At 43.2% G+C, this 13,140-nt stretch overlaps 1 protein-coding gene across 1 annotated transcript in view; it reads left to right on the top strand.

Moving 5' to 3' along the window:
- PHYHD1 (phytanoyl-CoA dioxygenase domain containing 1) overlaps positions 1 to 11,385 on the top strand; it is a 44,263-nt gene extending 32,878 nt beyond the window's left edge. Inside the window, exons 9-11 of the mRNA XM_077478590.1 lie at positions 5,373 to 5,489; positions 8,699 to 8,825; positions 10,924 to 11,385. Coding sequence (XP_077334716.1) covers positions 5,373 to 5,489; positions 8,699 to 8,825; positions 10,924 to 10,969 — 290 coding nt within the window. The 3' untranslated portion in view covers positions 10,970 to 11,385. The remainder of the gene's footprint in view (positions 1 to 5,372; positions 5,490 to 8,698; positions 8,826 to 10,923) is intronic.
- Positions 11,386 to 13,140: the final 1,755 nt, after the last annotated feature.

The raw sequence follows: 13,140 nt of genomic DNA, 5'->3' as shown, positions 1-13,140 counted from the left end.
CAACAGAGAAAGGAAGAGGAGAGGAGGAAGTAGAGTTGTAAGAAACGCTAAAGGTGCGGTTGGATAAGTAGGAAGAGAACCATTGTAGAGTACGGTCACAGAGACCAAAGGTGTGGAGTTTTTTGAGAAGGAGGGGGTGGTCAACTGTATCAAAGGCAGCAGAGAGGTCCAGGAGGAGGAGTACAGAATAATGTCGATTGGTTTTGGCCGTTAGTAGATCGTTTGTTAGTTTTAGGAGAGCAGTTTCTGTGGAGTGTTGGGGACGAAATCCAGACTGAAGGGGATCAAGAAGGCCATTATCAGCGAGGTGGTCACTCAGTCGGTTGTAGACCAGACGTTCGAGTAGTTTGGATAAAAGGGGAGCAAGGAGATGGGGCGTAGGTTGTTAAGATTGGATGGGTCCAGTGAGGGTTTTTTAAGTATGGGTTTGACAAGTGCATGTTTTAGAGAGTTGGGGAAGATGCCAGAAGAGAGTGAGAGATTGAAGATGTGAGTTAGAGAGTGTAGCATAGAGTCAGAGGGTGAATGTAGCATTTGCGAGGGAACAGGATCCAGAGGGCAGGTGGTAAGGTGGACATTACCAAGTAGTTTAGCAACTTCGTCTATAGTGGTGGGGTTGAAAGAGGGAAGTAATGATTGTGACTGTGGGCATGAAGTGTAAAGCGTGGGGGGTATTAGAACAGTAGAGATCTCTGCGCGAATTGTATCAATCTTCTGTTTGAAGTGATTAGCAATCTCCTGGGCAGTGAGTGAGTTGGTGGGTGGAGGTGGTGGAGGACGAAGTAGAGAGTTGAAAGTAGAGAAGAGTTGACGGGGGCGGGATGATAGGTTGCTGATGAGAGTGATAAAATAGTTCTGCTTGGCAGAGAGGAGGCTAGAATTGTAGTTTTGGAGGGCAGATTTATATTGGTTGAAATCTCTCTGAGACTTGGTCTTGCGCCACAGGCGCTCATGAGCACAATGGCTTGCTATCTGGGATACTGTATATAGGGGATGTTTTGCTCATCAAAGTATTTGTTTTTACAATGATCCAGTCCTGCCAGACAGTAGAGCCAAGTTCATGACCTGACTTTTCTCTTCTTTTGAAGTTCATCAATACAGCCTTGTCACCTCCCTGCTTTTAACTTGCAATTGGGCAGTGAAGGAGCAGCAGTAGAATGACAAGCTCATCCCTCTGCTCTCTCCTCTGTATCCTTTTACAAGTATACATTTTAAAAATTCCTACACTTCTAAATTCCAAAAACCTAAAAAAGAAATCCAGCCTGTCAGTATTGCTGCACATGCTCAGTCAGCTACGGAGTCCAGCAACGTCATATTGGGATGGTTGTATTGCTGGTCGGACTATACCCCTACATTCACTTATTTGTTGGACAGACCCCTCAAAGCTGGGACTGTCCCCAGCAAACAGGGACAAATGGCAACCGTGATATTGGTCATTTTGTAGGGCCAAGCTGTACTTTAGTTTCCTGCAATATGGAGGGTTGTGCCATACTGCACATGCTCCAATGCCCAACATTAGAGCATAATGGTAAGCCTATCTCCTCATTTTGAGCTAAAACCTCTTCTATGATAGCTTTGATGAGGATAATTAGGAGCAACAACTTGGCCTCTGTTGTTCTTAAAAGTAAACATTTAACTTGCCCTTTACATGTGCTTTAACCACTTGCCGACCGCCGCACGACGATATACGTCGGCAGAATGGCACGGGCAGGCATATTGGCGTATATATAAGTCCATGCCTGCCCGCGGGTGGGGGGCCCGATCGGGCCCCCCCCCGGTGCCTGCGGCGGTCGGCATTCGTTCGGGAGAGATCAGGGATGAGGGGACGGCCATTCATTCATGGCCACCCCCTCGCGATCGCTCTCGACGAATGGAAATCCCCCGTGACATCACTTCCTCTCCTGTAATGTAAACACAGGAGAGGAAGTGATGTATTCTCTCCTCCGTGTCGGTATTTTCCGTTCCGACACGGAGGAGAGCGGATCGGTGAGTTGCACCAACACTCTACACACACAGTAGAACATGCCAGGCACACTCACACCCCCCCTTTACCCCCCGATCACCCCCCCAATTACCCCTGCCCCCCAGTCACAGTGACACCAATGTCATTTTTTTTTTTTTTTTTTTTTTTTTTTGCATTGGTGTCATTTGTGACTGTAATAACTGTTAGGGCAGTTAGAGTTAGCCCCCTTTAGTTCTAATGTACCCCCCTAACCCCCCCAATAAAGGTTTAACCCCGTGATCACCCCCCGTCGCCAGTGTCACTAAGGCTGGGTTCACATTGCAGCGGTTTATGAGAACGAATGTGATTCGCACCGCACTGCAGTGCAAATCACATCCGATCTCTGTGCGATTCGAGTTCAGCCATTCGCCGCACCCGCCGCACCCGCCACACCCGCCGCACCCGCCGCAAATTCGCACGGGACCCTTTTTTTGGCCCGCAGCAGAATCGGATCGCATGGGTGTTCACACCATGCGATCCGAGTTTGCAGATCGCACTGCGATATGCGAACTGATCTGGGGGTGTCAGTAACATTTCACTGACACTCCCAGCAGTTCGCATAGGGCAGTGTGAACTGCCGCCGGGAGGCATGCGATGCGGGAACCCGCCGCGGATTCGCGGCGTTTCCGCATCGCTCCAGTGTGAACCCAGCCTAATAAGCAATCATTTTTCTGATCGCCGTATTAGTGTCACAGGTGACGCTAGTTAGGCAGGTAGGTATTTAGATTCGCCGCAGCTTTTTATAGCGCCAGGGACCCCCATATACTACCGCATAAAGCCCCCTGATTGCCCCCTAGTTAACCCTTTCACCAGTGATCACCATATAACTGTTACAGGTGACGCTGGTTGGTTAGTTATTTTTTTATAGTTTCAGGGCACCCGCCATTTATTACCTAATAAAGGTTTAACCCCCTGATCACCCGGCGGGTGTCATTTGTGACTAATAACTGTTAGGGCAGTTAGGGTTAGCCCCCTTTAGTTCTAAGGTACCCCCCTAACCCCCCCAATAAAGGTTTAACCCCGTGATCACCCCCCGTCGCCAGTGTCACTAAGGCTGGGTTCAGATTGCAGCGGTTTGAGAACGGATGTGATTCGCACCGCACTGCAGTGCAAATCACATCCGATCTCTGTGCGATTCGAGTTCAGCCATTCGCCGCACCCGCCGCAAATTCGCACGGGACCCTTTTTTTGGCCCGCAGCAGAATCGGATCGCATGGGTGTTCACACCATGCGATCCGAGTTTTCAGATCGCACTGCGATATGCGAACTGATCTGGGGGTGTCAGTAACATTTCACTGACACTCCCAGCAGTTCGCATAGGGCAGTGTGAACTGCCGCCGGGAGGCATGCGATGCGGGAACCCGCCGCGCATTCGTGGCGTTCCCGCATCGCTCCAGTGTGAACCCAGCCTAATAAGCGATCGTTTTTCTGATCGCTGTATTAGTGTCACAGGTGACGCTAGTTAGGCAAGTAGGTATTTAGGTTCGCCGCAGCTTTTTATAGCGCCAGGGACCCCCATATACTACCGCATAAAGCCCCCTGATTGCCCCCTAGTTAACCCTTTCACCAGTGATCACCATATAACTGTTACAGGTGACGCTGGTTGGTTAGTTATTTTTTTATAGTTTCAGGGCACCCGCCATTTATTACCTAGTCTCACTAGTGTACCCCTAAATTTAGGGGTGTCTACTTTCCAAAATGGGGTCATTTGGGGGGGGTTTGTGCCATCTTGGCATTTTATGGCCTTCAAAACTGTAACGCCCTTAGAAAGCCTGAAGGCGGTGCTTGGTTTTCGGGGCCCCGTACGCGGCTAGGCTCCCAAAAAGTCCCACATATGTGGTATCCCCGTACTCAGGAGAAGCAGCAGAATTTATTTTGGGGTGTCATTTCACATATGCCCATGGCATGCGTGAGCAATATATCATTTAGTGACAACTTTGTGAAAAAAAAAAAAAAAAAAAAAAAGTTTGTAATTTTCCCGCAACTTGTGGCAAAATATAAAATATTCCATGGACTCAACATGCCTCTCAGCAAATAGCTTGGGGTGTCTACTTTCTAAAATGGGGTCATTTGTGGGGGTTTTGTGCCATCTTGGCATTTTATGGCCTTCAAAACTGTAATAGGTAGTGAGGAGTGAAGTCAAATATTTACGCCCTTAGAAAGCCTGAAGGCGGTGCTTGGTTTTCGGGGCCCCGTACGCGGCTAGGCTCCCAAAAAGTCCCACATATGTGGTATCCCCGTACTCAGGAGAAGCAGCAGAATTTATTTTGGGGTGTCATTTCACATATGCCCATGGCATGTGTGAGCAATATATCATTTAGTGACAACTTTGTGAAAAAAAAAAAAAAAAAAAAAAGTTTGTAATTTTCCCGCAACTTGTGGCAAAATATAAAATATTCCATGAACTCAACATGCCTCTCAGCAAATAGCTTGGGGTGTCTACTTTCTAAAATGGGGTCATTTGTGGGGGTTTTGTGCCATCTTGGCATTTTATGGCCTTCAAAACTGTAATAGGTAGTGAGAAGTGAACTCAAAAATTTACGCCCTTAGAAAGCCTGAAGGCGGTGCTTGGTTTTCGGGGCCCCGTACGCGGCTAGGCTCCCAAAAAGTCCCACATATGTGGTATCCCCGTACTCAGGAGAAGCAGCAGAATTTATTTTGGGGTGTCATTTCACATACGCCCATAGCATGTGTGAGCAATATATCATTTAGTGACAACTTTGTGTAAAAAAAAAAAAAAAATTTTTTTTTTGTCATTATTCAATCGCTTGAGGCAAAAAAATAAAATATTCAATGGGCTCAACATGCCTCTTATCAATTTCCTTAGGGGGTCTACTTTCCAAAATGGGGTCATTTGGGGGGGTTTTGTACTGCCCTGCCATTTTAGCACCTCAAGAAATGAGATAGGCAGTCGTAAACTAAAAGCTGCGTAAATTCCAGAAAACGTACCTTAGTTTGTAGATGTGACAACTTTTGCGCAAACCAATAAATATACAATTATTGACTTTTTTTTTACCAAAGACATGTGGCTGAATACATTTTGGCCTAAATGTATGACTAAAATTGAGTTTATTGGATTTTTCTAATAACAAAAAGTAGAAAATATCATTTTTTTTCAAAATTTGCGGTCTTTTTACGTTTATATCGCAAAAAATAAAAATCGCAGAGGCAATCAAATACCATCAAAAGAAAGCTCTATTTGTGGGAAGAAAAGGACGCAAATTTTGTTTGGGTACAACATTGCATGACCGCGCAATTACCAGTTAAAGCAGCGCAGTGCCAAAGTGTAAAAAGACCTCTGGTCATTTACCAGCAAAATGGTCCGGTCTTAAAGTGGTTAACCAATGTTTACTTTTCTGTTTCAAAAAAGCTGGAATTTCACGCCGCATGTTGCGCACGCCGCCTGGCACGATCCCTTGTACAGAGTTCATTGGAGAAGAGCCACACTTTAATGAAGAACTGTTTGTTCCGGCTCCAGTGCCAAAAGGTGATTCCATTCCTCTCATACATGGCTACGCAATTATATAGTTGGTTAGGTTAAAAACAGACTTAAATCCATCATGTAGAACTCATCACCTCCTGGAATATGGCTCCAGTGGAAGGTAAGATAAAATATCCAAGCAACTATCATCAATTCATCTTATATCCGTCTTAAAATCTTAAGGAAAATATGCTCCGTAAGGCCACATAAACAGCCACTGCCCCGGTTTAATAGCATTACCAATCATCATTGTGCTTTATTAGTTAAAATCCAACAGTTTTCTCTTAAAGTGTAAGTTTATTTTTGCTATGTAAAATTTTTACCTTGCTCTACCTTTCAGTGAATCTCACTGTGGGACCTTGCCCGACATCATGCAGCCTTTCTAACAGGCCCATCTTCAGGGTGCGCATGTGCACTGTGCCCCCATTCATTCTTATGGGTGAGCTGTGTTACACTGGATGGCAGGAATACGGCTCTGCTATACAAATGAATGAAGGATAAAAAGGTTCCATTTTAAACAAGCATGAAAACAGGATTCTATTACTTGCATAACTATTTTATGTATGCCTTATTTACAGCTAAAATGCTTTGCAAATTTCACCTAACAAAAAAAATAAAATAATAATAACTTAGCCATGACAGCTGATGGGTATGATGGGTGAGAAAGTTGAGCTTTGTATATAAGTTCCTCTGTTTTTAACCCTAGATCTGACAATCCTGCTAGTGTGATTTTTGTGACATTAATCATCACAAAAACCTCAGTGATAAAAAAAAAAGTGGTACCCCTATCCTGTTTACATTTTTGGTTAATTTTAGAGTGGAATTCCAGGCTATACCTAACTAATCTTAAAACTGCCCTCTCCCCAATCCTAACCCCTATGCTGACCATTCTGTGCAAGAAAGCCTGCTCCGGTCTGGTCACATGATCTCCCACCTGTCAGCCAGCAGCATCTGCAGGGGATAAGAGCAAGTACTTAGCAACTGCTCGCTAGTAAAGCCTGGAATGGTGATGTTACCCATAGGCTTCAATGGCTCATCTGTTGTCCACTCTCACCTCTCCCCTACAGCCGCCCCCGGCTGACACAGGGGAGCGGGATCACTGCAGCGGCCTGAAAATAGGAAAGTATATACATCTTTCTTACACAGATTAGTTAGCATAGGTGTTAGGCAAGGGGAGGGAGCATTTTTAAGATTAAATTTATACTAAACTCTCAATTTTTTTTTCTACAAAAATAACAAACATGTTATACTTACCTGCTCTGTGCAGTGGTTTTGCACAAAGCAGCGCAGATCCTCCCCTTCTCGGGTCCCTTGCTGGTGCGCCTGGCACCTACATCCTGCCAAGTGCTCCCACAGCAAGCAGCTTGTTATGGGGGCACCCGAGCCGAGCTGCAACTCTGTGTTCATTCAGACACGGAGCCGTGCTTTGGCCCCGCCCCCTCTCTATCCTCATTGGATCATTGACTTTGACAGCCGCAGCAGCCAACGGTGCCATGCTGCTGTCTCAGCCATTAAGGAGGGCGAGTCCCAGGCAGCCAAGTCTATCCTACAACATTGCTGGTTCGAGGTGGGCTCAGGTAAGTATTAGGGGGGGCTGCTGCACACAGAAGATTTTTATCTTAATGCATAGAATGCATTAAGATAAAAAACTTTCTGACTTTACAACCACTTTAATTGGATATAGCCTGGAATTTAGATTCTCATATATTATACAACCATCATCATGAATGTCATTAAACATTCTTAGCAGAGATCATACGATCTGTCCATATCATAAGTTCCATGAGGAGGAAGGGCCTTAGGTTAGCTAATGGGATCGGGTAGGTCTGCTCAAATAGGCTATAGCCTGTAGTAAACTGCTAATGGCTAGTCTGAAAGACTTGTGTTAAAACATTTCCGTTATTGACCTACTTCAGTGCAGATAATTACATTTGTTAGTTGGTATCAGGTGGGCAATAAAACCTCCAGCAAGCTTAATAGGCCTTAATGCTGGTCATAATTGGCCGCAGTAAAACATTTAGACCAATACGCAGTTAGAGCTGGCTTTCTGTGACCCAAGGTTGTCCTTTAAAACAGCGCTGTTCTCCAAGTATGCACAATTTTCATAACGCTGGCTATAATGGAGATATCTTCATAGAACATGTGCACACTGCTGCATAGTGAAAATACAATAATTTTGTTGTGGTGTGACAGTGTGTATTACAGACATTTCTTAACCACCTACAGTCTGAGTTCATCCTGACATTTCTCTCATAGGTGTAAAAGTCATTATTTAGAACTCCAAAACATTATATCATTTTTAAGCAGAGGCCCTGGAGAATAAAATCGGTTTTGGAAATAGATTACCCAATTTTATTGTAAAATATAGAAGATGTTACCCCACATGTAATGCTTTAAATTTGTGCATGCCCGTGGAGTGGTAACAAACTACCGTACATTAAATTATCCATATGCGACTCTATAAAGCCTTTACGGAGCACCAATTTAGAGTTAAACAGGAGGTCTGGTGCTAGAATTATTGCTCTCTTTGACATTCGCAGCGATACCTGTCATGTGTGGTGCGATTACCCTTTATGTGTGCATTTGCTCATGGGTACGTAGACGCTTTAAATGTTGTATTATTGATTTTATTAAAAAAAAATTTTTTTTTTTACACTGTTTATTTTTTCTTGGGATTTTACTTTATTGCTATCACAAGAGATGAACAACGTCACTTGTGATAGCATTGGCCGTGACAGGTCCTCTCTATCTCGCCTCTGCCTAAGTATGGGAAGTGGTTAAGTTATTATTGGTATTGCAGCTATTGTGAATTTTTGTTACTGATAAAGCACATGCTGCCAGCGGTTTGGTGTGTAACAGGTTCACGGGGTAGGTCACTAAATCCAGTGTTGATGGTTTTCCATCTTCTGGAATCTAGATTGTGGTCCCAGGAGCTGGAAAATATTTGTGCAGTGTGAGGGCCATAGTGTCATTGTCACATATTGGTGGCAGCACACTGACATATGACCTGCATTTTCACATATTGGTGACAGTGTCTGGGAATTTCCAGCAAAGGCAAACTTCTGCTTATATATTTTTCTTACCGTTTGCTCATCAGTCGTCCAGGTTTGCCACAAATTTTTGAAAGAAAGTCACAATCTTGGTTTCACTGATTGCAAAGGGAATGATATTGAAGTAACTGTGTGTGAGGTTAAACTCCCTTTTCTTATGTCCAGGAAGCTTAGTGCTGATTCAAGGAGAGGTTGTCCACAAAAGTGAGCTGAACACTTCCTCAAACTCTCGACATGCTTACTCCTTCCATGTCATGGAATCAGAAAACACCACCTGGAGTTCAGAGAACTGGTAAGAGCCTTAAAGTGCAAGTAAGCTATTAGGGCAAGCTATTGACTTTTTATTAAGTCAAGCCCCTCCCCTATCTTTTACTTGCATGATGTGCCTCCATCTCAGCTACACATCATTCTCAGGGCCACACTCTGCTTTCCAAAACAGAGTTTTGTCTCCTGGACTCCACAATGCAATACTAGTCCTCTTAAAAGTGGCCAGTGACAGATGGGTTTGACAGTTGGGAAAGCAAAGTGTCATCCGATAACTATAACAGGATGAGTTAGATTAGTAAATCATTAGAATGGAGCATTGTCAGTGCCAGATTGAGACCTTGGGGGGCACACTCATTTACAGAGTTGGTTTAAGTCTAAATATGCATGACACATCATAGGCCACCTTCCTTAAGAGCATAAATGCTCTTTGTGGTTCGCTTGAGCTGCCAAAAATCAGTTTTTAAAAACTATACAGTATACCAGTCCAGAGTAAATCCTTTTACAGAGGAAGGCAGGCAAAAGATTACTTCCTAAGATAAATAAAAAAAAAAAAGTTTTTATTAAAAGTATTGATTCATAATATTTATAACAATGGTATTGCACCTCCTCATCTGGTGTCCCCCGCCAGCGATCTTGGTTCTTCTTCCTCTCTAAGTAGTCCCGCTCACAGGATTTGGCTGACAACAGCAGGATCCAATGGTTCCCGCTGCTGCTGAGTCTCCTGAAAAAGAGAAAGTGTTGCTGCATACAGGCACAGCCCTCGATTGAGATTGGGCTCCTGTAAGTGTTTAAGGGGGGCTTGAGGAAGCAGGTTTTGAAAGTTGTTTTACCTTAATGCAGAGAATGCATTAAGTTAAAAAAACAAAACAAAAAACCTTTTGCCTTTATAATCATATGCAGGAACCTCAGTGAGCAGTAGAGGACCTGCCCTTAGACCCATTTCACACTGAGGCGCTTTACAGTTGCTACAGCGCTAAAAATAGCGCCACTCCTGTCTCTCCAGTGTGAGAGCCTGAGTGCTTTCACACTGGATCACTGCGCTTGCAGGACGTTAAAAAAAATTCCTGCAAGCAGCATCTTTGAAGCAGTGAATACACCACTCTTGCTCATTGAAATCAGTGGGGGCAGTGTGGCTATACTTCCGGCATAGCGCTGCTGTAGCAGCGCTTTTCGGTGGTTTTAACCCTTTCTCGGCAGCTAGCGGGAGGGGGGGGGCTAAAAGTGCCCCGCTAGCGGCTGAATAGTGCTGCAAAATTGACGGTAAAGCACTGACGCACCCACTTCCCCAGTGAGAAAGGGGCCTTAATGTGTTACTAAACCCACAACAGTAAAATCGGTCTGTATATGTAAGCATAGCATGCTTGTTATACTCACTGTGGAACTTAAGGGGTAAATCTAATCCTCTGCATTGTGTAAAAAGGCTGTTTTAACCTTTATGCATAGATCCTTCCATCTGCACTGTCTTTCTGAGGAAGGCCAGCTAACACAGGCAGAGTAACCGACCTGCACATGCTCAGTTGTGTCCGTTATACTGGAGAGAAAAGTTTCTTGTTCTCAGAGCTAGCCAGGTCACATGATACTGACATCACACATGTGGGTGTGTATACAGGCTGTAGTGAAAATCTCCTCCTAGAACTCTCAGCACGGGAGAAATTGTGCAGTTTATCGTCTAATTGTGGTATACAGATCATCCAAGAAGGTATATAGTGACAGTGTTTTAATGTAAAAAGAAGCTTTATAAGCTGTTGGGGGGGGGGGGGGGGGGCGCAGATGAACTATTTTCATACTACTGGGTTTAGTAACACTTTAAATTAAATGAGGTTTTGGAGCTAGCCTCTTTCACATTCATTTGAACCACAGTAGCATTCTTAGATATGCTGAAAGATGCCTGTTTACAGAACTCACTGAGTCATCAGAGCAATGACTCATGCATTATTGATCGTTTCCAATCAAACTAAACCTCAAAGCAAGCTATTTCAGGAAATAACCGGAAACATGTAAAAGTCATCCTGAAGCGCCATCTACTGGCTTTTGCAATATTTACCTAATTATCTGAACATTTCAATTGTCTAGAGTGCCTAATTTGCTTTTTTTTATTATTATTTAACCTTGCACTTGTCCAGGTTGCAACCAACTGCTGAACTACCATTTCCATCTTTGTACACATGACACGAAACCCTTAAGGAGCATTTACTGGTCAAGTCCTCGCTGCAATGGAAAAGGGAACCATCACTTCTTTCATGTCATAAATGTATTATCCTATGATCTGTTTTTCCAGTAATCGGTAAAGACAAGTTAAGAATTCTCTTGTCACATAATGCTTCTGCCATTATTATTTTTGTTGCCATGTAAAGAAAAAAAAAAAAAAAAAATGGACAAACACCGGTTTCTCAAAAGTGTTATTTATATTGGAAAAAAAAAAGGTGTTTTGTTCTTGTGGATTTTATACATCTTCAAAGAAAGTATGAAAAATCAAAATTGTAATACTTTTTAGCTGATACAGAGATATAAAAACAATACACAATAAATAGAAATAAGAAAATCATTTTTTTTAAATAAAATTTAACATATTACTTTTTTCTTAATATTGTGTGGGCTATATTATACACAGTACTGAAGGAATAAAGATTTACATTAATGATTGCACATTAGAAAATCAAAGTGGAAATGCATTCTCTACCTAAATGTACAATAATCAGCCCATATTTAGATTTTGGCTGTTTAGCACAAGCTTAGCAATGAAAGCTTTTGTTCGGTGGTTATAATTTAATCCAAATTCTGCTTCTAAATGTACATTACAAAATAAACCAGGAAAGATATAGACTACAGGATTAAAGTGGTTGTAAACCCTCACAAACCACTTTGACCTACAGGCAAGCCTAGATTAAGGCTTACCTGTAGGTCCAAGAAATATCTCCTAAACCTACACGGTTTAGGAGATATTTGCCAAAACACAGGCACCGCTGTCTACAGGTTGCGATATGCCGCGAGTGGCGGCTCCCGTGTGCGGGAGTGATGTCATCGCGGCTTCGTCGAATGACAGCGGCGGAGCAGCGAGACCCACCGAGAAGATGGATGCTCGGAACTACAGGGGACAGCGGTGACATCGCTGGCTCCTGTGTCGGGTAAGTGACACATAATGGACTACTATGCGACGCATAGTAATCCATTATGCTTTATCTTTGCAGGGAATCAAAGAGGAAGTAAACTCATCAGGGTTTACGTCCTCTTTAATGCCAAAATATAAAAGAGGACTTCACCCAGGGCTGTCATTCTAGTACTGTATGGACACCACAGGATGAACCACTGCCAACTTCTGGGCATGGTTTAACATAAACCAGTAAACAAAAAGTAAAATAAAAATCAAGTATACCCAACAGAACCATAGGAGTATCACTTCACCACACAAAGAAAATCCAATGTCTCCCAGTGGCTCAGAGCATAAAGCCACTTAACAATGAAATGCTGGGATCTTTCAATACATCAGAACATAAGGTTGTCTCCTGCACTCTACGTTGCAATACCAGTCCTCTACAGATTACTGGCAGCGAGCAGTCCCTGTATTCTGATTCGCACTAAGTTGATGGTTTCATATGAAGTTTCTGGACCATAATGAAAAAAAAAAAAAAAAAAACTGGTACCTTACGGTGACTATTTGTTTGATAAAAAAAAATAAATAAATGCACTACTGTGCACAGAGGTTTCTTAAAATTTGAACCCCAGCCTTTCCTTCAGTCTTTCACAGTTGTACATGCTCCTCTCCTGTACTGAAATTGCTCACTTTGATTTTACTGCATACTGTGAGCTTCTCTAAATGTACATTAGAAGCTGTTGCAAATGAGATACCACCTCATTATTTCCTGGGTAGATGTTCCGCATCAGCAAATTTCTCCCATAGATGGCTCAAATTTGGGCTGACTACTTCTGACTCGGCCATAATTGAAATCATAAATGGCCCTGCAAGCACCACCTGGTTCTACGAAACACAAGATATAAATCAACTGAGCCAGATGGAAAATAATCTGGCAAACAGCGACTGCACTCAATTTGACACTTTTCAGCAGAACCATTGTATTCGAGCAGATATGGCTGCCTAAATACAATAGATGGCATTGTGGATTACTCCACCCGTGCTGTTAAAAGGGATGGGGAGATTCTCACTTAAGGTCACACATGAAGCAAAATTTATTTCCTGTAAGAAAGAAATCTGCTTGATTCACCCATCAACACAGTGTGTTGAAAGGGGAATCCCCCTTGCCAAGCCAGGGGAAAATACAATGATTATTAGTACTAGCAGATATACCATACCGATAATCGCATGCAAAATCTGGTGCAGCTCA

This window comes from Lithobates pipiens, unplaced genomic scaffold, assembly GCF_037356315.1.
Source record: "Lithobates pipiens isolate NorthernLeopardFrog02 unplaced genomic scaffold, aLitPip1_a1.2 Scaffold_1, whole genome shotgun sequence".
Lineage (NCBI taxonomy): Eukaryota > Metazoa > Chordata > Amphibia > Anura > Ranidae > Lithobates > Lithobates pipiens.
Note: the sequence above shows the minus strand (reverse complement) of the source record. Positions and strands in the feature narration are given on the sequence as shown.